This window comes from Bos indicus x Bos taurus, chromosome 23, assembly GCF_003369695.1.
Source record: "Bos indicus x Bos taurus breed Angus x Brahman F1 hybrid chromosome 23, Bos_hybrid_MaternalHap_v2.0, whole genome shotgun sequence".
NCBI lineage: Eukaryota > Metazoa > Chordata > Mammalia > Artiodactyla > Bovidae > Bos > Bos indicus x Bos taurus.
In genome coordinates this window covers 5848990-5871644 of record NC_040098.1, presented here as the reverse complement: position 1 = coordinate 5871644, position 22655 = coordinate 5848990, and the positions used below count along the sequence as shown (strand labels likewise).

Genomic DNA, 22655 nt, shown 5'->3' with positions numbered 1-22655 from the left:
ACTAGTAGAAGGTGAGTATCTGTCTTCAAATCAAGGGTGAAAAAGATAATAAAGCAGTTTATAAGATTAGGGGCCTTTATTATTTTTTCTCATAAAACAGTAAATAGATATATGAAAGATGAGCTAATTTTTAAGATTAAAAAAAAGGGAAGATAAACTGGATGTCTGAGGCAGCTAAGGATATGAGGAAGAATGCAAATCCTGTTTAAGACATTCATCTGTTTTTATCTTTTAAGTGTAGTCTTGACAAAATAAAACATTTCCAGAGGTTAATATGGCTCATCTGTGTAGCAGTCAATTTGAATCTTCTACTCAGTCTAACAATCGTGAGACCAGGAAAGCATGCTCATGCATTGATTTTACTGTGGGGTCTTCAAGCAGGCTGGACAATCACTTTCAAATCAGAATTTCTGCTAAAATGATATTCTCTACATATATGAATTTGCTTGGTCTCTTTTAAATACCATCTGCTCCATAAGCATAACACATCAAATTACATGTCTGCACAGTCTAGCCCCTTGGTTGATGAGGGAAAATCAAAAGAAATAAAAATAAAATCTAAGCTTAGAGGAAGAAAATGAGGAAAGGAGAGAGGGTCAGGGAAAGTTGCAGCCCAGAGTGAATAAGCAGAAAGGAAGCCAGAAGACTTGGAGAAGCTCAGAGCTAATGAAAAAAACAAGAACACTGGGTTGGGGGAGGGAAGGATGAGAAAGCCAGCTGGAAGGAGAGAAAGCAAGGAAGAGGGAAGCCAACAGAAATCCAAAGGCAGAAAGTACTGGAGAAGGAAGGGAACAGGAAATTTATTGGAAACCAAGTTGTTTTTCCTTTTGTATCCAATGCAATTCTATTCCAGGCAGAACTCTATTCTCACCCTCAGAGAGGCGAAAAGGGAAGTCAAAACTCATAGGAGTCCACGGGCTGGAGCCAGGAGCTCTCCAAAGACAGACTGGAGGAAACACGAGCCAACAGCAGACCCTCTAAAGCAGAGTCTGGGACAAAGAAGGAGCAGCATCACCCAGCCCAGCGTTTCTCCAAAGACAGCTGAAGCAAAGAACAGCGATAGCTGCTACTGATCAGAATCCCTAGCACATTTAATAAATGCCTCCGTCGACTCCTCTCACCAGCAAGGTCAGGAAACACTGGTAGATGTGAAAACCAGGGGCTCTGGAACCTTAGCTGCCTGAATTCACCTCTGAGATCATCAACTATTGATCATGAGCAAGTCATTCAACCTGTGTCTCAGTTACTGTGTCTACAAAAAGGATTGTTATGAGGATTAAGTGAGTTATTGCATGTCACGTAGTTAGGCAGTGTCCAGAGCCTATTAAATATGAATCAGGAATGAATCCAGGCAAAGCAAAAGATAAGATTGTAAAGAAGAGGTTAATAAGAAGAAATTACTGCTACCAAATTCACACACATTAAGTGGAAAGATCCAAAATAATCTTACATCAATAGAGACAAAATATAATAAAGGAACTATCCACTTAATCACTCATTTATTTAGTCAGTCATTTAACAAATTTTATTGAACTACATCATACATAAAAAGCAGTAAATAATAGTATACTGTTTCTCTAAAGACAGATACTTAAGTTAGGCATAATAATAATTTTCATGTTTAAAAAATATCTTCTGTATCTTTCGCAATTTTTAGAGTGAAAACCAGTGTAAGTCAGTTTCTCTTTAAAATCTTATTTTTTGATGATGCAGACAACTCTTTATTCATTTTCTAAACTTTAAATTGTTTTCCTATACAAACTGTAATCTATAAGATGAATAAGCTCTAGGAACCTAAGGTATAGTCTCATGATAGTTAATAATATTATATTACAGGCTTGCAAGTTGTTAAGAGGGTATATCTTAAACAATCTCACCACAAAAAAGGCAATGGTGATTTCTTTTAATTAATTACATGATGATTAAGTATGGGATATGATGCAGATACTAGGCAAAACTATGGTAATCATTTTGTAATATATGCATATCAAATCTGTATACCTTAAACTTATAATGTTTGATGTCAACTATATCCCATGAACAGTATGAAAAGGCAAAATGATAGGATACTGAAAGAGAAACTCCCCATGTCGGTAGGTGCCCAATATGCTACTGGAGATCAGTGGAGAAATAACTCCAGAAAGAATGAAGGATGGAGCCAAAGCAAAAACAATACCCAACTGTGGATGTGACTGGTGATAGAAGCAAGGTTCGACGCTGGAAAGAGCAATATTGCATAGGAACCTGGAATGTCAGGTCCATGAATCAAGGCAAATTGGAAGTGGTCAAATAGGAGACGGCAAGAGTGAACGTTGACATTCTAGGAATCAGCAAACTAAAATGGACTGGAATGGGTGAATTTAACTCAGATGACCATTATATCTACTACTGCGGGCAGGAATCCCTCAGAAGAAATGGAGTAACCATCATGGTCAACAAAAGAGTCCGAAATGCAGTACTTGGATGCAATCTCAAAAACGAAAGAATGATCTCTGTTCATTTGCAAGGCAAACCATTCAATATCACAGTAATCCAAGTCTATGCCCCAACCAGTAATGCTGAAGAAGCTGAAGTTGAATGGTTCTGTGAAGACCTACAAGACCTTTTAGAACCAACCCAAAAAAGATGTCCTTTTCATTATAGGGGACTGGAATGCAAAAGTAGAAAGTCAAGAAACACCTGGAGTAACAGGCAAATTTGGACTTGGAGTACAGAATGAAGCAGGGAAAAGACTAATAGAGCTTTGCCAAGAGAACACACTGGTCATAGCAAACACCCTCTTCCAACAACACAAGAGAAGACTCTATACATGGACATCACCAGATGGTCAACACTGAAATCAGATTGATTATATTCTTTGCAGCCAAAGAAGGAGAAGCTTTATACAGTCAACAAAAACAAGACCAGGAGTTAACTGTGGCTCAGATCATGAGCTCCTTATTGCCGAATTCAGACTTAAATTGAAGAAAGTACGGAAAACCACTAGACCATTCAGATCAGATCAGATCAGATCAGTCTCTCAGTGGTGTCCGACTCTCTGCGACCCCATGAATTGCAGCACACCAGGCCTCCCTGTCCATCACCAACTCCCAGAGTTCACTCAGACTCATGTCCATCGAGTCAGTGATGCCATCCACCAATCTCATCCTCTGTCATCCCCTTCTTCTCCTGCCCCCAATCCCTCCCAGCATCAGAGTCTTTTCCAATGAGTCAATTCTTTGCATGAGGTGGCCAAAGTACTGGAGTTTCAGCTTCGGCATCATTCCTTCCAAAGAAATCCCAGGGCTGATCTCCTTCACAATGGACTGGTTGGATCTCCTTGCAGTCCAAGGGACTCTCAAGAGTCTTCTCCAACACCACAGTTCAAAAGCATCAATTCTTGGGCACTCAGCCTTCTTCACAGTCCAACTCTCACATCCATACATGACCACTGGAAAAACCATAGCCTTGACTAGACAGACCTTTGTTGGCAAAGTAATGTCTCTGCCTTTGAATATGCTATCTACGTTGGTCATAACTTTCCTTCCAAGGAGTAAGCGTCTTTTAATTTCATGGCTGCAGTCACCATCTGTAGTGATTTTGGAGCCCAGAAAAATAGTCTGACACTGTTTCCACTGTTTCCCCATCTATTTCCCATGAAGTGGTGGGACTGGATGCCATGATCTTCGTTTTCTGAATGTTGAGCTTTAAGCCAACTTTTTCACTCTCCACTTTCACTTTCATCAAGAGGCTTTTGAGTTCCTCTTCACTTTCTGCCATAAGGGTGGTGTCATCTGCATATCTGAGGTTACTGAGATTTCTCCCGGCAATCTTGATTCCAACTTGTGTTTCTTTCAGTCCAGTGTTTCTCATGATGTACTCTGCATATAAGTTAAATAAACAGGGTGACAATATACAGCCTTGACGGACTTCTTTTCCTATTTGGAACCAGTCTGTTGTTCCATGTCCAGTTCTAATTGTTGCTTCCTGACCTGCATACAAATTTCTCAAAAGGCAGGTCAGGTGGTCTGGTATTCCCATCTCTTTCAGAATTTCCCACAGTTTATTGTGACCCACACAGTCAAAGGCTTTGGCATAGTCAATAAAGCAGAAATAGATGTTTTTCTGGAACTCTCTTGCTTTTTCTATGATCCAGCGGATGTTGGCAATTTGATCTCTGGTTCCTCAGGTGTGACCTAAATCAAATTGCTTATGATTATACAGTGGAAGTGAGAAATAAGATTTAAGGGCCTAGATCTGATAGATAGAGTGCCTGATGAACTATGGACTAAGATTCGTGACATTGTACAGAAGACAGGGATCAAGACCATTCCCATGGAAAAGAAATGCAAAAAAGCAAAATGGCTGTCTGAGGAGGCCTTACAAATAGCTGTGAAAAGAAGAGAAGCAAAAAGCAAAGGAGAAAAGGAAAGATATAAGCATCTGAATGCAAAGTTCCAAAGAATAGCAAGGAGAGATAAGAAAGCCTTCCTCAGCGATCAATGCAAAGAAATAGAGGAAAACAACAGAATGGGAAAGACTAGAGATCTCTTCAAGAAAATTAGAGGTACCAAGGAAACATTTCATGCAAAGATGGGAACAATAAAGGACAGAAATGGTATCGACCTAACAGAAGCAGAAGATATTATTAGAAGAGGTGGCAAGAATACACAGAAGAACTGTACAAAAAAGATCTTTACAACCCAGATAATCACGATGGTATGATCATTCACCTAGAGCCAGACATTCTGGAATGTGGAGTCAAGTGGGCCTTAGGAAGCATCACTACGAACAAAGGTAGTGGAGGTGATGGAATTCCAGTTGAGCCATTCCAAATCCTGAAAGATGATGCTGTGAAAGTGCTGCACTCAATGTGCCAGCACATTTGGAAAACTCAGCAGTGGCCACAGGACTGGAAAAGGTCAGTTTTCATTCCAATCCCAAAGAAAGGCAATGCCAAAGAATGCTCAAACTACCACACAATTGCACTCATCTCACACGCTAGTTAAGTAATGCTCAAAATTCTCCAAGCCAGGCTTCAGCAATACGTGAACTGTGAACTTCCAGATGTTCAAGCTGGTTTTAGAAAAGGCAGAGGAACCAGAGACCAAATTGCCAACATCCGTTGGATCATCAAAAAAGCAAGAGAGTTCCAGAAAAACATCTATTTCTACTTTGTTGACTATGCCAAAGCCTTTGACTGTGTGGATCACAATAAACTGTGGAAAATTCTGACAGAGATAGGAATACCAGACCACCTGACCTGCCTCTTGAGAATCTGTATGCAGGTCAGGAAGCAACAATTAGAACTGGACATGGAACAACAGACTGGTTCCAAATAGGAAAAGGAGTACGTCAAGGCTGTATATTGTCACCCTGCTTATTTAACTTATATGCAGAGTACATCATGAGAAATGTTGGGCTGGAAGAAGCACAAGCTGGAATCAAGATTGCCGAGAGAAATATCAATAACCTCAGATATGCAGATGACACCACCCTTATGGCAAAAAGTGAAGAGGAACTAAAGAGCCTCTTGATGAAAGTGAAAGTGGAGAGTGAAAAAGTTGGCTTAAAGCTCAACATTCAGAAAACGAAGATCATGGCATCCAGTCCCATCACTTCATGGGAAATAGATGGGGAAACAGTGGAAACAGTGCCAGACTTTATTTTTGGGGCTCCAAAATCACTGCAGATGGTGACTTCAGTCATGAAATTAAAAGACGCTTACTCCTTGGAAGGAAAGTTATGACCAACCTAGATAGCATATTCAAAAGCAGAGACATTACTGCCAACAAAGGTCCATCTAGTCAAGGTTATGGTTTTTCCAGTGGCCATGTATGGATGTGAGAGTTGGACTGTGAAGAAAGCTGAGCACCGAAAAATTGATGCTTTTGAACTGTGGTGTTGGAGAAGACTCTTGAGAGTCCCTTGGACTGCAAGGAGATCCAACCAGTCCATTGTGAAGGAGATCAGCCCTGGGATTTCTTTGGAAGGAATGATGCTGAAGCTGAAACTCCAGTACTTTGTCACCTCATGTGAAGTGTTGACTCATTGGAAAAGACTCTGATGCTGGGAGGGACTGGGGGCAGGAGGAGAAGGGGACGACAGAGGATGAGATGGCTGGATGGCATCACCAACTCGATGGACCTGAGTCTGAGTGAACTCCGGGAGATGGTGATGGACAGCGAGGCCTGGCGTGCTGCAATTCATGGGGTCGCAAAGAGTTGGATACGACTGAGTGACTGAACTGAACTGATATCTCAATAAACCTGGGAAAATAAATAATAAATTATTAATGTCAATAGTTTGCATATTATCTGGAATGTAACCAGTTCAAAAGCTTTGTAACATGGTAAATGAATATATTTTTTACAATTCAAATTATATTGCAAAATTAGTGCTTTTTATATTTCCACTCTTATTGTTAATCCTTCAATTAGCTTGTTCAGAACAAACTTGTCACTGAGAACCAGAAAATCTGGTGAGAGTGCGTGCTAAGTCTCTTCAGTTTTGTTTGACTCGTTGCGACCCTATGGACTATAGCCCACCAAGCTCTACTGTCCATGGAATTTTCCAGACAAGAATACTGAAGTGGGCTGCCATTCCCTTCTCCAGGGGATCTTCCTGACTCAGGGATTGGACCTGCGTCTCCTCAGGCTCCTGCACTGTAGGTGGATTCTTTCCTGTTGAGCCACCAGGGAAGCCAGAAAATCTCGTAAAAATTAGTGAAAAACTCCTTTTGATAGCCTTAGGGGTTTCTGAGAGTAGGTTTACTTCAGTGGCCAAGATACCATGCAGAAGAAAAACATGAAGTGATTAAGGCTAATTTTCAGCATGACTTTTCCCCTTGGGGCATTCGCCAATTCTAATGTAATTAGGTGAAAAGCTAGGATGAGCATCAGAGCTCCCAGGAGCCTGAGAGGTTGAGGAGGAAATATTTTTGAGTTCAGATCCCAAAAAGGAGAAGACATTCTGGTAAACTCTCTAGGGCTTTAGTCAGAACCCTGAAGGATGACAAGATAAAAATTAGGATGACAAGAAAAGAGAAGCCTTCACAAATGAAGCAGGTCCAGCCTCGAATCAGCTAAATATATGATATCCTTAAGATAAGCTACCCTTGTGACTGAACAACAACAAAAGCTACCCTTGTACTAATTGCCTGCTAGAAGCAAAAGATAAATCTTCCTGACCTCACACCCATCAGAACTGTTCATGTTCAGTTGCTCAGTCATGTCCAACTCTTTGCGACCCCATGGACTGCAGCATGCCCCATCCTTTACTATCTCTTGCAGTTTGTTCAAACTCAAATCCATTGAGTCTATGACACCATCCAACCATCTCATCCTCTGTCGCCCCCTTCTCCTCCCGCCTTCAATCTTTCCCAGCATCAGGGTCTTTTCCAATGAGTCACCTTTCACATCAGGTGCTCAACTAAAGCTTCAACTTCAGCATCAGTCCTTCCAATCAATATTCACTGTTGACTTCCTTTAGGATTGACTGGTTTGACCTCCTTGCTGTCCAAGGGACTCTCAAGAGTCTTCTCCAACAGCACAGTTCACAAGCATCAATTCTTCAGTGCTCAGCCTTCTTTATGGTCCAACTCTCACATCTGTACATTACTACTGGAAAAATCATAGCTTTGACTATACAGACTTTTGTCAGCAAACTGATGTCTCTGCTTTTTAATACGCTGTCTACATTTGTCATAGCTTTTCTTTCAAGGAGCAAGTGTCTTTTAATTTCATGGCTGCAGCCACTGTCCACGGTGATTTTGGAGCCCAAGAAAATAAAGTCTCTCACTGTTTCCTTTTTTTCCTACATCTATTTGCCATGAAGTGATGGGACCGGATGCCATAATCTTAGTTTTCTGAATGTTGAGTTTTAAGCTAGCTTTTTTACTCTCCCCTTTCACCTTCATCAAGAGGCTCTTTAGTTCCTCTTTGCTTTCTGCCAGAAGGGTGGTGTCATCTGCATATCTGAGGTTATTGGTATTTCTCCAGGCACCCATCAGAATGACTATTATCAAAATGACAAGAAATAAGTGTTGGTGTTGTTGGTGAGGATATGGAGAAGAGGGAAAGCTTGTGCATTGCAGCCACTATAGAAAACATTTCTGAGTATGAAGGTTCCTCAAAAGGTGAGAAATAAAACTATCATATGATTCAACAATTCTACTTCTAAGTGTTTCTCCCAAGGATAGGAAATCACTATCTCAAATAGATATCTTCACTCCCATGATCACTGCAGCATTATTTACAATAGCCAAGAGGTGAAAACAACCCAAGTGTCCACTGATGAATGGATAAATGTGCTATATATTTACACAAAGGCACATTATTCAATCATAAAAAGTAGGAAATCATGCCATTTGCTACCAGATGGGGCCTAACGACATCATGTTAAGCAAAACAAGTCAGACAGAGAAAGACAAATACTGTACTATCTCACTTACATGTAGAATCTTAAATAAAGAGAGAGAGAGAGAAAACAGGCTTGTGGTTTCCAAAGGCAGTTTGTAGAGGGTGAGCAAAAAGAGGTGGGGGAACAGTTAATCTTTTCTGGAGAAGGACAGTATGACTGAAAGCCTCAAATTTCATCTATAATATTTACATAACAGGTGTCTAACTTAAACTGAAAAGCTAGTAGGCTTTCCAAGAGGGAAGATAAATGAAAGAAACCCCCTGAAGATTTGAGTATTGGAATGATCAGAGATGAAACTTAAGATAACTGATAAACATTCAAGAATTCTTGATATGATGGAAAGAGAGCTAAAAATTGGTTTCAGAAACAAGGTAGAAATGTAGTAATTCAAAACTATAACTAAAAATTAAGGATGCAAATTAAATTAGCAGCAAATTAGACAAAGCTAAATTGGGAATTAGTGAAATGGAATATACTTGAGAAAAATATTCAGATCGACAATGGTAAGAAAAGATGAAAAATACAAAAGTGAGTATAAGAAACCAATGGGGCACAACAAAATGTTCTAAGATTCTTCAAACTGTAGGTCTACGTTGGAGTTGGAGGTAAAAAAGAAATAAGTAATATTTGAAAGCAACTGGTTGAAAATTTCCCCAAACACATAGAAACCAACAAGCATCAAGTCATAGACCCAAGAAGCACTATGAACCACTATCAGATATGAAGAAAACTATCTCTAGACAAATCATAGTTATACTGTTGGAAACCAAAGATAACAAGAAGAGAACTGAAGACAGGTTATCATCAAAGGTCCAAAAATAAAGCCAACAGCTGATTTCTCTCTTATTTGTCCCTGGTTTCCATTTATCTATTGAGAAATCTGCATTTTGTATGGTTGCCATGTCATGTATCCTAACTCTGTATATGGAACATATATTTAAAGTCAATATTCATTATATTTATGCATTTTGTATGCATGTATACATAAATGTAATTTCAAGCAAATAAGAACTAAAAGTATCACCACCAGATTTTTATTAAAGAAAATATTAAAGCAAACACTTTAGGGTGAAGGGGAATAATTCCAGATGAAGGGATGGATCTTTAGAAAGTAATGAAGAGCAAGGAAATGGGAAATACACACATAAATATAAATGTACATTGACTGTATAAGTATATATTACAAATATAGCATGTAGAAGATGAATACATACAATATATGAAGGCACTAACAGGAGTTACATTTTTAATATAGAACTAATTTATATGATATTTTAATAAGTCAAGTTTGCATGTTGACACCTTCTAGGTAACAACGAACAGTACTGTAGAAACAGTATGCCATGGGCTACCTTCGTGGAGGTGCCCTGTGGTTTCCTGCTTCAAGGATGCTTGGACTGCACCTGGTGATCCTGCCCGGCCCGCCCCTCGAACCAGCCCTGGCCAACCTCCCTGCCCCTCTGCCCCTCAGGGTCCGCCGCCCCTCCGGGTCCCCCAGCCCCTCCAGCGCGGCTCAGCCCACACGGCCTTTCCCGGCCGCCCAGGGCCGCGCCGCCTCGCAGGTGCGCAGAACGGCCACCAGGACTCGAGCCGGCCGTGACCGCCAGAGCGACCTGGAGCGCGAGGCCTCCTACGTCTGCCTGTCCGTGTCTTACTCTGTGGACGGCGGTTATGTGGCTTTGAAAGGCTTTGCCAACTTTCACCAATCTCGTGGGGAGAGGGAACATGCTGAGAAACGGATGAGCTGCAGAACTAAGGAGGTGGCCGAACCGTCCTTTGGGATACCAGGAAACCGGACCCTGATGACGGCAAGAATGGGCTGAACGCAATGGAATGTGCGCTACACTACTGATTCCAGTAGTCAATCTGCCACGACTGGAACTGCACACACCGGCCACTGACAAAAAATGACCCCCATTTGTGTGACTTCATTGACACTCACTGCCTGAAAGAGTAGGTGAAATCCATCAAAGAACTGGGTGAGCATGGAACCAACCTGTGCAAGATGGGGGCCCCCGAATCTGGCAGGGCAGAGTACCCCTTGATAAACACACCCAGGGAAACACTGTAAGGATAACGAGAGCGAGAGCTAAGCCTTAGGCTGGCTCCCTGGTCACCAGGACAGTGCACACATGTTTGGATTAGCTCCACCTTTTCTGTAAGTTGTACTAAAACATCTACTTAAGTTATTTTCTTAGTACCATTCCTGCAAATAAACTGGTACCCCCTCCCCCCCCCCAAAAAAACCCAGTATATAACCACCAAGCTAATGCAGGGGAAAAATGAATTTTAAAAATTATGTAATTTCAAAGAAGTCATAAAACAAGTAAAAAGGGTGATGTAAAGGGCCAAAGAACACCTGAGTCAAACAGAAAACAAGCAGTGGGATAGGCTGGTAGTTTGTTTTCTTTTTGACAATTCCTCCCCACTGACCCTAAGGTGTTTATTAACAGCTGAGCACTGTTAACCATAAAGTATATAGTCACTTTAATCTTTTCACTAAATTTAAACAAAAATATTATATATTCAGGTTAAACTCAAGAGATCCTCTAACACTAAATACTTTACTTAGAATCTTAATTTTTGCTCACAGCAAATGCAACTTAAAAGGATCAGGATAAAATGTAAAATAACTATAAACTTAATCTCACGTAATCTACAATTGTATCTTTAAAAAACAAAACAAACATTTAAAATGCTATTTATGATAGAATTTAGACCATTGGAAATTTTATGGCTGTGATAGGGTATTAATATATAAAGAGATTTAGTTATTGCTTAAGTCTCTTTATTAATATAGAAAGAAATTTAGTTACTGAATCAAACAAGGACTATTTTACAAGGACACTTCATTTTAATCAAAACTTGAAACCACCAGTTAAGCCAGCTTCATCATATCCATTTTAACTGAGACGAATAATAAAAAATAAAATAGACCCTAAGCGATGGCTTGAACCACAGAAGGATCAGTTTTGACCTCCTGGAATTCTTCTGAGAAACCCATTAAGGAATTCTTCTGAGAAACCAATGCCATTACCAAAAAAGAGAAACAAAAAGAGAGAGAGAGAGAGATCTAAAGAATTTTATTATGTTGAGCTGTTGTAGCATAAGCCTTTAATGCACATTGACTCATTTTATATTTGGTAATAAATTGCTAAGTTCCAAAAAAGTGTATTTGTACTTACACACAAATATAATATTTTATCTTAATAATTTATTGGTAGCAGAAAAGAGTCTAGGTTTTGAATCTTCTATTGACTAGCACCGATTCTTCCAAAACAGAGCACTCTGTCTGTCCCAGCTGCAACCAAATTATTTCAAAACTTAGGGGCCCTACCCATGATTCCCTCTACCACAGTTAGCAGTGGAGAAATAGTTAAGCCCATTTAACAACATCCAGAATCAATTTTCAACTCTTTCCCCATGAAAGTATGACTAAATTTGATCAGATGAAAAGATAATATACAACCTAAATGTCCATCAACATGTGAATGGACCGAGAAGATATGGTATGCATATATTGTTAAGTCACTTCAATCGTGTCCGACTCTGTGCGACCCCATAGATGGCAGCCCACCAGGCTCCCCCATCCCTGGGATTCTCCAGGCAAGAATGCTGGAGTGGGTTGCCATTTCCTTCTCCAATGCATGAAAGTGAAAAGTGAAAGTGAAGTCGCTCAGGCATGTCTGACTCTTATCGACCCCATGGACTGCAGCCTACCAGGTTCCTCCATCCATAGGATTTTCCAGGCAAGAGTACTGGAGTGGGGTGCCATTGCCTTCTCCAGTGGCATGCATATATATACATACGTATGATGGACTATTACTCAGCCAAAAAATGAATGATAATGTCATTTGCAGCAAAACAGATGCAACTAGAGAATCATACTAAGTGAAGAATTAGTAAGTCAGAGAGACAAATACCATACGATATATCACTTATATGTTGAATTTAAAGAATGATATAAATGAAATTATTTACAAAACAGAAATAGACTCATAGACATAGAAAACAATTTTACAAATACCAAAGGAAAAGGTGGGAGGCATATATTAGGAACTTGGAGTCAATAGATACACACTGCTGCCGCTGCTGCTGCTAAGTCGCTTCAGTCGTGTCCGACTCTGGGCGACCCCATAGACGGCAGCCCACCAGGCTCCCCCATCCCTGGGATTCTCCAGGCAAGAACACTGGAGTGGGTTGCCATTTCCTTCTCCAATGCATGAAAGTGAAAAGTGAAAGTGAAGTCGCTCAGTCGTATCCGACTCTTTGCGACCCCATGGATTGTAGCCTACCAGGCTCCTCCATCCATGGGAATTTCCACACTACTATATATAAAATAGATAAACAAGGTCCTACTGTATAGCATAGGAAGCTATAATCAATATCTTGTAATAATCTATAATGGAAAAGAATACAAAAAAGAATATGTATGTATAACTGAATCACTTTTCTGCACACTTGTAAAACATTATAAATTATAGTTCAATTTTAAAAAGGTAAAACACGAACAGTAATAATATCCACCTATCAGCACTAAGACCAAACTTTACTGACATCTGTCTTAACTGTCGTCACGTTGGAATTCACATAAAAAAGATTAGTGTTGTACTACAATGTGCCAGTCATTGTCTTGGACCCTGAAAAGTGCTAAGAAGGAGTTCATGGTCCCCGTATACTTGAGATGCTTATGCCCTAGAAGGGTAAACCTCTATTCTTTTGTTCATTCAGGAGAAATTAATTGGCCATCAAAAACTAATTGGACATTTTATTCATTGTTGAGAATTTTGTGGTGGAAATTTTCCTCACTTTTATGATGCTTACAGTCAGGTAGGGAATTAAACATTAAATGGTAACAAAAATAAATATAGTAATTCATTTATATATAGTGAACAGTGCACTGTGAAACGTAAGGTAACAGGAAATGCTTGGCTTGAGAATCTGAGAAAGTAATCTGAGTTTAAGATCTCAAGGTTAATTAGTTGAAAAGAATCTTTCTATCAGAAAGGTAAATAGATAAAGGCCCTGTTTCCAGAGGAAAGATGATTGGAAAACTCAAAGAAGGACACAGTGGCAAGCATAAGACATGGCTTAAGACAATGCTGCGCAGATGCGATGAAGATATCATCTGAGCCTTCCAAGAATACATTAAAGGTTTTGCTTGCTATTCACTCTTAAAAGCAATGAGAATTCACAGAAGGTTGTGAAACAGGAGAACAGCATGATATCATTTGAAATAGAGAACATCTCTCAACTAGCTGTCGAAACAGGGGGTTGAAGGATGACAAGACTCCAGTAGGGCACTGGAAAGAAAATGCCACTTTAAAATCCAGCAGTAAGTTGGAAAAGCAGATGGATCTGAGGGAAATTCAAGAGGTAAAACTGCAGGACTTAGTGACACCCTGGATATGACAGAAAGAAGGAAATGGACTCTTGGTTTGCGCTTCCAGGGCAGAATGAATTGTGACAGTATTCCCTGTGTTAGGAACTTGTAGAGAAGGGCTGCAGTTGGAAGAGGAAGAATGTGAGTCTGATTTTGCAAATGTTGAGTCTGAATTGCTTTGGAGATACTCAAGTGATGTCAGCTGAGCAGATGGACATCAGGACTGGAGTTTAAGAGACAGAAGGGACTACAAGTCTGGAAGATACAGATATACTAATAGTGTCAGAAACTGTGAGTGTAGGTTCAAAGTCCTGAGAAATCTACATATTTACCAGACAGACAGAGGCCACTGAGCCAGTCTGATTCCAGCCTGAGGAACCCAGAGCAGTAGGGCTAAAAGCAGTAAGGATGTTAAACAGAGAAGCCAGGGAAGGAGGTAAATTGCAGAGTCAAGTGTCAGGTATCAACAGGACAAGACCTACATTACAATTCCACAACAGTGGAACCACAACAGAATTATGCATAAAGTCCCACTAGAGCACAGAAAAAGGATACTGACCTTAGAAAGAGAAAAGAGTTGATCAAAAGAAGTGATCTTTAAGCTGTGCCTGAGGAATGAATAGGAGTTTCTTAAGCAAATCAGTCCAGGGATAAAAAGGCAATGTTTAGAGAAGGTATAGCAATTTCTCAAAAAGGAAACAAAACATCTTCATTAGGCTGGTGAATATCCCAAAACCCTATTTCCTACATTCCTAGATCAGTCATTCTAGTCATTTTCAATTACCCTGCTTTTACATTCTAACAGGGAAAAGTAGGCACCCTAGCAGTCTAGCCTCTGTCACAGTCCCCAAACCCACAAAATCAGAATATGGGGTGGGAGAAGAGAAAAATAATATTAACATAGCAACAGAAGTCATATACAGTCTCACACTTTTTCACTGAAATGTAAGGATTTCTGATTCTGTAACAGAGTAAATATGAAGGTTTAAAGTTATAATACAAAGATCAAAGGAGAAGACCAAAAAATTGAATAGAAGACATACAAACATATGGGAACATAAAGACTAATTTTCCTTCTCTTGCATTGTCAGTAAAAGTCTTTGAGTTAGACGACCTCCGCCATCTTTCAGGTAATGAGGACAAATCTTTGAAAGAATCCACGATTGCTGAACTCCAACCTGGAGAACTAAGGTTACAATTCACATGGTGATACATTGAAGATACACTGAATGTAAAACTATAGGAAAAACGGAGCCTAGTATCAGTATTAGAATCAGCCAATCAGTTAATTGGCTGATGCATGTCAATGTATGGCAAAAAACACTACAATATTTCTTAAAGAAAAAAAATAAAGAAATAAAGACACAAACTCAAATTATGCTTACCCGCTAAATTGTTACATTTAACACAAGTTTTTATTTTGTACTTAGATGTATAAAGAATAAATATTTTGCATCCAGCAAAATTTGAAAAATTAATAGCTAAATAGTCTCCTTCCTTTTTCCCACATTTTAACTTTCACTTAACAACTACCTATTTCTCTGTGAAACTTCAAATTGTAAGCTCTTTTATGAGAAAATCAATTTCTTTATATAGATTTTCTCCATTTACTTGCCATTTCCGGTTAAGACTGCATTAAATTGCAGGCCTGTGGCTACTCTTCACCTGCCCTCATAGTTGCCTTCAAATGGGATTTCAGGCATCACATGAGAATACATTTTGCTCTGAAATCCTTCTGCTATTTACCATCTTCCCCCATCTTGTTCAAGGGTGTTGGAGCATAAATACATTACAGATAAGGGATGATTTCACCCCACCCTGTTTTCCTAGCCTTCGGTGTTGGCTTCCTTCCGTTTTTCTGCCTCACATTCCGACAAATTCGTCGCCTTTGTCACACAATAATAAGAAGAGAATTGCAAAGAGAGACGCTGTCCTCAGACAAGTGCTGCGTTTCACAGGAAGGATCCTTTCCCAGGGAAACGCAGAGAAGGAACACTTTCCTTCAGACCGCCTGCACGTGGCCAAGGTAGGGAATTCAAAGGGCCTCCCCGAGGGGCGGGTCCGCAAATTCACCCGGGAGAGGGTGGGAACCCTTTTCAGGGGAGAGGCCTTCACACCGCAGAACCGCTGCAGGAGGGCCCCGGGCGGGGAGGCGCCGCGGCGGGAGAGGTGGGGACGCCCCGGGCCGCGAGATGGTACCTGCGCGGGCTCGAGCGCCCCTGCCACTGAATCCCCGATCCAGAGATGCTCGCGCAGCAGCTGCTGGTAGCTGAGGCAGTGCTTCACCGCGCAGGGCACGTTCCCCATGGCGGGGCCCGGGCAGCGCGGGGAGAGCGGAGGGAGCAGGCAGGGGGCGAGCGATGGGGCCAACGCCCAGGGATGCTCAGCTTGCGGGCGGCGGAGCGCCTCCCGCCTCCCGCCTCCCGCGCGCGCTCTGCGCACTGCGGCGGCGCCGGGCAGGACGCCGACGGGCACCTGCGCACACGCGGTCCACCCCGGGCCGAGCCGGCCAGTCTCAGCCTGGCGCGCGCGTTCCGCACTGTGCGTAGCACTCGGGACTGAGAGTTGGCACACACTTGCACTTACTGGCTTCTCATCTGGTTCAGACCCCACAGATAAAGCAAGGGTTAGGTCTCCACCAAAGTAGAAGCATCTGTGTTTTCCTTTGGGGAGTTGGCTCATGCCCAAGTATGATTTTCCTGGCCTTGAACTCACCTGAGTTTATCTTCATGAAAATAAGCTTGACAGATGCACACTGCTATGTTTAAAACGGATAATCAACAAGGACCTACTGTATAGCACAGTAAGCTTTGCCCAATATTTTGTAATAACCTAAATGGGAAAAGAACTAGAAAAAAAGAATAGATGCCTGTATATGCGTAACTTGGCTGTCCATAGGAAACTAACAAAACGTTGTTAATCAACTATATTACTAAAATAAAAATTTTAAAATAAAGATATCGGCCATATTGGATTAAAGCCCAGTCAAATGAGCCTCCCTTTAACTTGATTACCTATATAAAACTATCTCTAGAAATAAGGTCACATTCTGAGATACCAGTTCAGGTCAGTTCAGTCGCTCAGTGGTGTCTGACTCTTTGCAGCCCTGTGGACTGCAGCACACCAGGCTTCCCTGTCCAACACCAACTCCTAGAGCCTGCTCAAACTCATGTCCATCAAGTCAGTGATGCCATTCAACCACATCATCTTCTGTCGTCCCCTTCTCCTCCTGCCCTCAATCTTTCCCAGCATCAGGGTTTTTTCCAGTGAGTCAGTTCTTCGCATCAGGTGGGCAAAGTATTGGAGCTTCACCTTCAGCATCAGTCCTTCCAATGAATATTCAGGACTGATTTCCTTTAGGATGGACTGATTGGGTCTCCTTGCAGCCCAAGGGACTCTCAAGAGTCTTCTCCCACACCACAGTTCAAAAGCATCAATTCTTTGGCGCTCAGCTTTCTGTATAGTCCAACTCCCACATCCATATGCGACTACTGGAAAAACCAAAGCTTTGACTAGACGGACCTTTGTTGGCAAAGTAATGTCTCTGCCTTGTAATATGCTGTCTAGGTTGGTCATAGCTTTTCTTCCAAGGAGCAAGCGTCTTTTAATTTCATGGCTGCAGTCACCATCTGCAGTGATTTTGGAGCCCCAAAAAGTAAAGTCTCTCACTATTTCCATTGTTTCCCCATCTGTTTGCTATGAAGTGATGAAACCATATGCTATGATCTTAGATTTTTGAATGTTGAGTTTTAAGCTAAATTTTTCACTCTCCTCTTTCACTTTCATCAAGAGGCTCTTCAGTTCTTCGTCACTTTCTGCCATATGGGTGGTGCCATCTGCATATCTGAGGTTATTGATATTTCTCCCAGCAATCTTGATTCCAGCTTGTACTTCATCCAGCCTGGCATTTCACATGATGTACTCTGCATAGAAGTTAAATAAGCATGGTGACAGTATACAGCCTTGGCATAGTCCTTTCCCAGTTTGGAGACAGTTTGTTGTTCCATGTCCAGTTCTAACTGTTGCTTCTTGACCTGCATACAGATTTATCAGGAGGCAGGTCAGGTGGTCTGGTATTCCCATCTCTTTCAGAATTTTCCACAGTTTATTGTGATCCACACAGTCAAAGACTTTAGCATAGTCAATAAAGCAGAAATAGATGTTTTTCTGGAACTCTCTTGCTTTTTTGATGATCCAACAGATGTTGGGAATTTGATCTCTGGTTCCTCTGCCTTTTCTAAATCCATCTTGAACATCTGGAAGTTCACAGTTCACGTACTTTTGAAGTCTGGCTTGGAGGATTTTGAGCATTACTTTGCTAGCGTATGATATGAGTGCAATTGTGAGGTAGTTTGAACATTCTTTGGCATTGCCTTTCTTTGGAACTGGAGTGAAAACTGACCTTTTCCAGTCCTGTGGCCACTGCTGAGTTTTCCAAATTTGCTGGCATATTGAGTGAAGCACTTTAACAGCATCATCTTTTAGGATTTAAAATAGCTCAACTGGAATTCCATCCCCTCCACTAGCTTTGTTCGTAGTGATGCTTTCTAAGGCCCACTTGACTTCACATTCCAGGATGTCTGTCTCTAGGTGAGTGATCACACCATTGTGGTTATCTGGGTCATGAAGATCTTTTTTGTGCAGTTCTTCTGAGATACCAGAAGATAGGTTTTCGACATGTGAATTTGGAAAGCGGGAACATCCTGTAACCCATGGATCCTCCACTTTTGTTGTCCTCTCTTCTCTGCCAATTGTCATTAATCTTTTCCTGAACTGTTTGAGAGCAATAATAGATATGACCTCCACCCCTCACGATGCCTTAATTCACCAGTGTGTATTTCCCCCAGACAAAGACAGTCTCTTGCATCACCACTAAACAACCCTCCAGAACAGGAAATCACCCTTGGTACAGCACTACCATCCAATCCACATATCCCATGCAAATTTCACCAACTGTCTCAATGATGTCCCATTTGAAAAAAAAAAAAAAAAAAAACTTGATTTTTAAGTATTATGAGAGGAACTTGGAACTATGCTTAATATTTTTACATGCCCTGTGAAAGAAAAGAATCTGGAGAAGTATATGTATGTAAATGTATATAAACATATACATATACATATATATGGGCTTCCCTGGTGGCCCAGAGGGTAAAGAATCTACCTGCAATGCAGGAGAAACAGGTTCCATACTTGGGTCAGGAAGATCCCCTGGAGAAGGGAATGCCTACCCACTCCAATATTCTTGCCTGGAGAATTCCATGGACAGAGGAGCCTAGTGGGCTATAGTCCATGGAGTTGCAGAGTCAGACATGACTGAGAGACTAACACACACACACACACACATACATATGCATATATATTTGTATTATAACTCAGCCTATACATATATAATACATATGCCAAGCTTCTGTTTTTTCTTTGCTACTGTTCGCTTTGCTTCTAATGTTGTTTTCATATATTGAAAAAAAATGATGCAGATCCAGAATCTTTACATGGAAGAGTTCTTTATGTCCTTTTTTTATTTCCTTGTAAGGGCACCACCTTAGTTAATTCTGTAATGGTTTCTTTTCATATAGAATTACTATATCAATTATATCAGTCTATGGCATATGCTAAAATAAATTTCTTGGAGAGTGGAAAAATATGAATCACTTTGCTATACACCTGAAACTGACACAATGTTGTAAATCAGCTATCCTTCAATTAAAAACTTACAAAATATGAACAGTAAACATTCTAAGGCAATTTGCAAGGTTAGAACCCTTATGTGCAGCAGTGTAATAAAGAAGAAAAGATAGAAGGTAGTCGATTAGGGAAGATGTCACAGATAATTTGGCAAGTCAGTCAGCTGAGAGTAAGTGGGTAATACAGGTTAAGCACTGAAATAGAGTTGTGTTGCTTAAAGAAATCCAGGGCACACAATTACTGAAGCTATAAAGGTTCAAGTCATTCAAATGAAAATTGTAAACACATCCGTGTCCTTAGAATAGGACTAGTCTTGGGTAGTGAAGCGTTGGGGAGATGGTCCTAGAACAGACCACCTCTCTTCCTACCACTCTTTCACAAGCACAAATACACCGACACGCTCTGAAACTCTTCAGCATGAGTTCAGCACCTGCATTTGAATGGACAGCCATCAAGAATAGCCTCGTGTGGCCACGTCGCCTGGCCAGGAGCACCAGTCAGCCCCACTGTCTGCTGCAGCAAGCACTGTTACACATGAAAGGATTCAACGACTACTTTGCACAACATAGTATAAACACACTTAAGGAATTTAACACGCAGAATAAGCAAGTCATCATTCACGCTTCTGAGAGTGGTGAGACTTCCACTAGTAACAGAAATAAAGCAGTTAAGGACAGAACAAGGCAAAGAGTGGGAGAGGGAACTTTTGGATCCTTATTGGAACAGGACTGGAAGGGCAAAGAGGATGAAGGGAACTCTTGTCACTTTGATCAAGGTTGATTAACATGAAGAACATGATCAGAACTGCCAAAGTGAGGTCATGCAATTCTTGAAAGCCTCTAAAATTCTCTAAAGCAAAAGATTGAACTCTAATGCAAAAGACTCAAAACAGAACCACCATAAGACCAATCAACCCCACTACTGTGTATATTCCATAATTCAAAAAGACGCATGTACCCTAATGTTCATACCAGCACTATTTACAATAGCCAGGACATGGAAGCAACCTAAATTTCCATTAACAGGGAAATGGATACAGAAGATGTGGTACATATACACAATGGAATATTGTTGTTTACTTGCTAAGTTATCTTCTACCCTTTTGCGACTCCATGGACTGTAGCCCCCTAGGCTCCTTCTGTTCATGGGATTTCCCAGACAAGAATAGTGGAGTGGGTTTCCATTTCCTTCTCCAGGGGATTTTCCTGACTCGGGGATCAAACCTGCATCTCCTGCATTGGCAGGAATGTTCTTTACCACTTAGCCACGAGGGAAGCCCACAATGGAATATTCCTTAGCCATTAAAAGGAATGAAGTTGTATCAATAACCTCAGATATGCAGATGACACCACCCTTATGGCAGAAAGTGAAGAGGAACTCAAAGGCCTCTTGATGAAAGTGAAAGTGGAGAGTGAAAAAGTTGGCTTAAAGCTCAACATTCAGAAAACGAAGATCATGGCATCCGGTCCCACCACTTCATGGGAAATAGATGGGGAAACAGTGTCAGACTTTATTTTTCTGGGCTCCAAAATAACTACAGATGGTGACTGCAGCCATGAAATTAAAAGATGCTTACTCCTTGGAAGGAAGGTTATGACCAACCTAGATAGCATATTCAAAAGCAGAGACATTACTTTGCCAACAAAGGTTCATCTAGTCAAGGCTATGGTTTTTCCTGTGGTCAGGTATGGATGTGAGAGTTGGACTGTGAAGAAGGCTGAGCACCGAAGAATTGATGCTTTTGAACTGTGGTGTTGGGGAAGACTCTTGAGAGTCCCTTGGACTGCAAGGAGATCCAACCAGTCCATTCTGAAGGAGATCAGCCCTGGGATTTCTTTGGAGGGAATGATGCTAAAGCTGAAACTCCAGTACTTTGGCCACCTCATGCGAAGAGTTGACTCATTGGAAAAGACCCTGCTGCTGGGAGGGATTGGGGGCAGGAGGAAAAGGGGACGACAGAGGATGAGATGGCTGGATGGCATCACCGACTTGATGGACGTGAGTCTGAGTGAACTCCGGGAGTTGGTGATGGACAGGGAGGCCTGGCGTGCGTGATTCATGGGGTCGCAAAGAGTCGGACACGACTGAGCGACTGATCTGACCTGATCTGGGTCATTTGTGGAGATGTGGATGGATCTAGAAACTGTCATATATAGTGAAGTGTCAGAAAGAGAAAAACAAATATCATATATTAACATAGATCTGTATAACCTAGAAAAATGGTACAGATGATCTTATTTGCAAGGTGGAGGTGGAGACACAGATATAGAGAACAAACGTGGGTGAAGGGGGAGTGGGAGAAATTGGGAGACTGAGGTTGACAATGTATACTACTGATACAGCTACTAAGAATAGTAACAATAAATAAAACTCTAAGGCACCCCAAATTCCAGTTATTATTTATTTGAATATGCTTATTTTAGAGGTCTATATTCATAGGTCTAAATATCTTTGATAATTTGCTTCAGCCGAGCTTAGCTGTTATTTTCCCAACACAGTTGAAATACAGCTTATAAGTTATATCAATGCCTAACACGTTTTTTCTGTAATTCTATAACAGGAAAAATAGTACTTGAAAGAACTTAAAAGGACCCAATTTGAACAACAGTACTTAGACAAGGTAACTTTTACCATGGAGTCAGTTGTTCAGAATTTGAAAAAGCTTTGACAGTTAATATTGAAATCTAAAGTCTTGGAGTATGACCTCTGAGACAAGTCAAATATTGTATGGTCCTCTACTAGTAGGAAAAAGAACATCTAGAAATAAACTTGTAATACTTAATAGTATTCTAAATGGGGAAGGTTTTTAGACAAATTCATATCTCAATTAGTTCACCATAGGAATATAGGGTTTTTTAGACAGGGAAACCATATAAATATGAAAATACTGAATACAGTTTTATTTTTATGTACTTCATGTGGAAAATGCTATAATCACAAAAAAAATGAAATTATGATTCCTGTAAATACCCAAACTGTTAGCAATAAGGATGAAATAAAGACCATCATAAGAACGTTTTATCTCACATATAAAAGAGAGTGAAAATACATGCACTTTTGGTGGACAGTAATTTGATGTTAAATGTAATCATGAATGCTTAAAATTTATAAATTTAAAAAGCTTCAACTTATAAATTTAAACAGTTAATATTAGTGTACACATTCCCAGTTTCTATGATTAAAATGA

General features: G+C 40.7%; 1 protein-coding gene and 1 long non-coding RNA gene across 5 annotated transcripts in view; one reads left to right on the top strand and one right to left on the bottom strand.

Moving 5' to 3' along the window:
* The window catches only part of HMGCLL1 (3-hydroxymethyl-3-methylglutaryl-CoA lyase like 1), a 201344-nt gene extending 185120 nt beyond the window's left edge, over nt 1-16224 (bottom strand). For 2 of the 4 annotated variants that reach the window (XM_027524557.1, XM_027524558.1), the window contains exon 1: nt 15983-16223. In XM_027524557.1, coding sequence (XP_027380358.1) covers nt 15983-16090 — 108 coding nt within the window. In that variant the 5' untranslated portion in view covers nt 16091-16223. Of the gene's footprint in view, nt 1-15982 lie in introns of all 4 variants that reach the window. The other 2 variants (XM_027524559.1, XM_027524561.1) reach the window with 2 other exon arrangements.
* LOC113881548 overlaps nt 15352-22655 on the top strand; it is a 40280-nt gene continuing 32976 nt past the window's right edge. The window contains exon 1 of the long non-coding RNA XR_003508058.1: nt 15352-15809. This is a non-coding gene — a long non-coding RNA (uncharacterized LOC113881548). The remainder of the gene's footprint in view (nt 15810-22655) is intronic.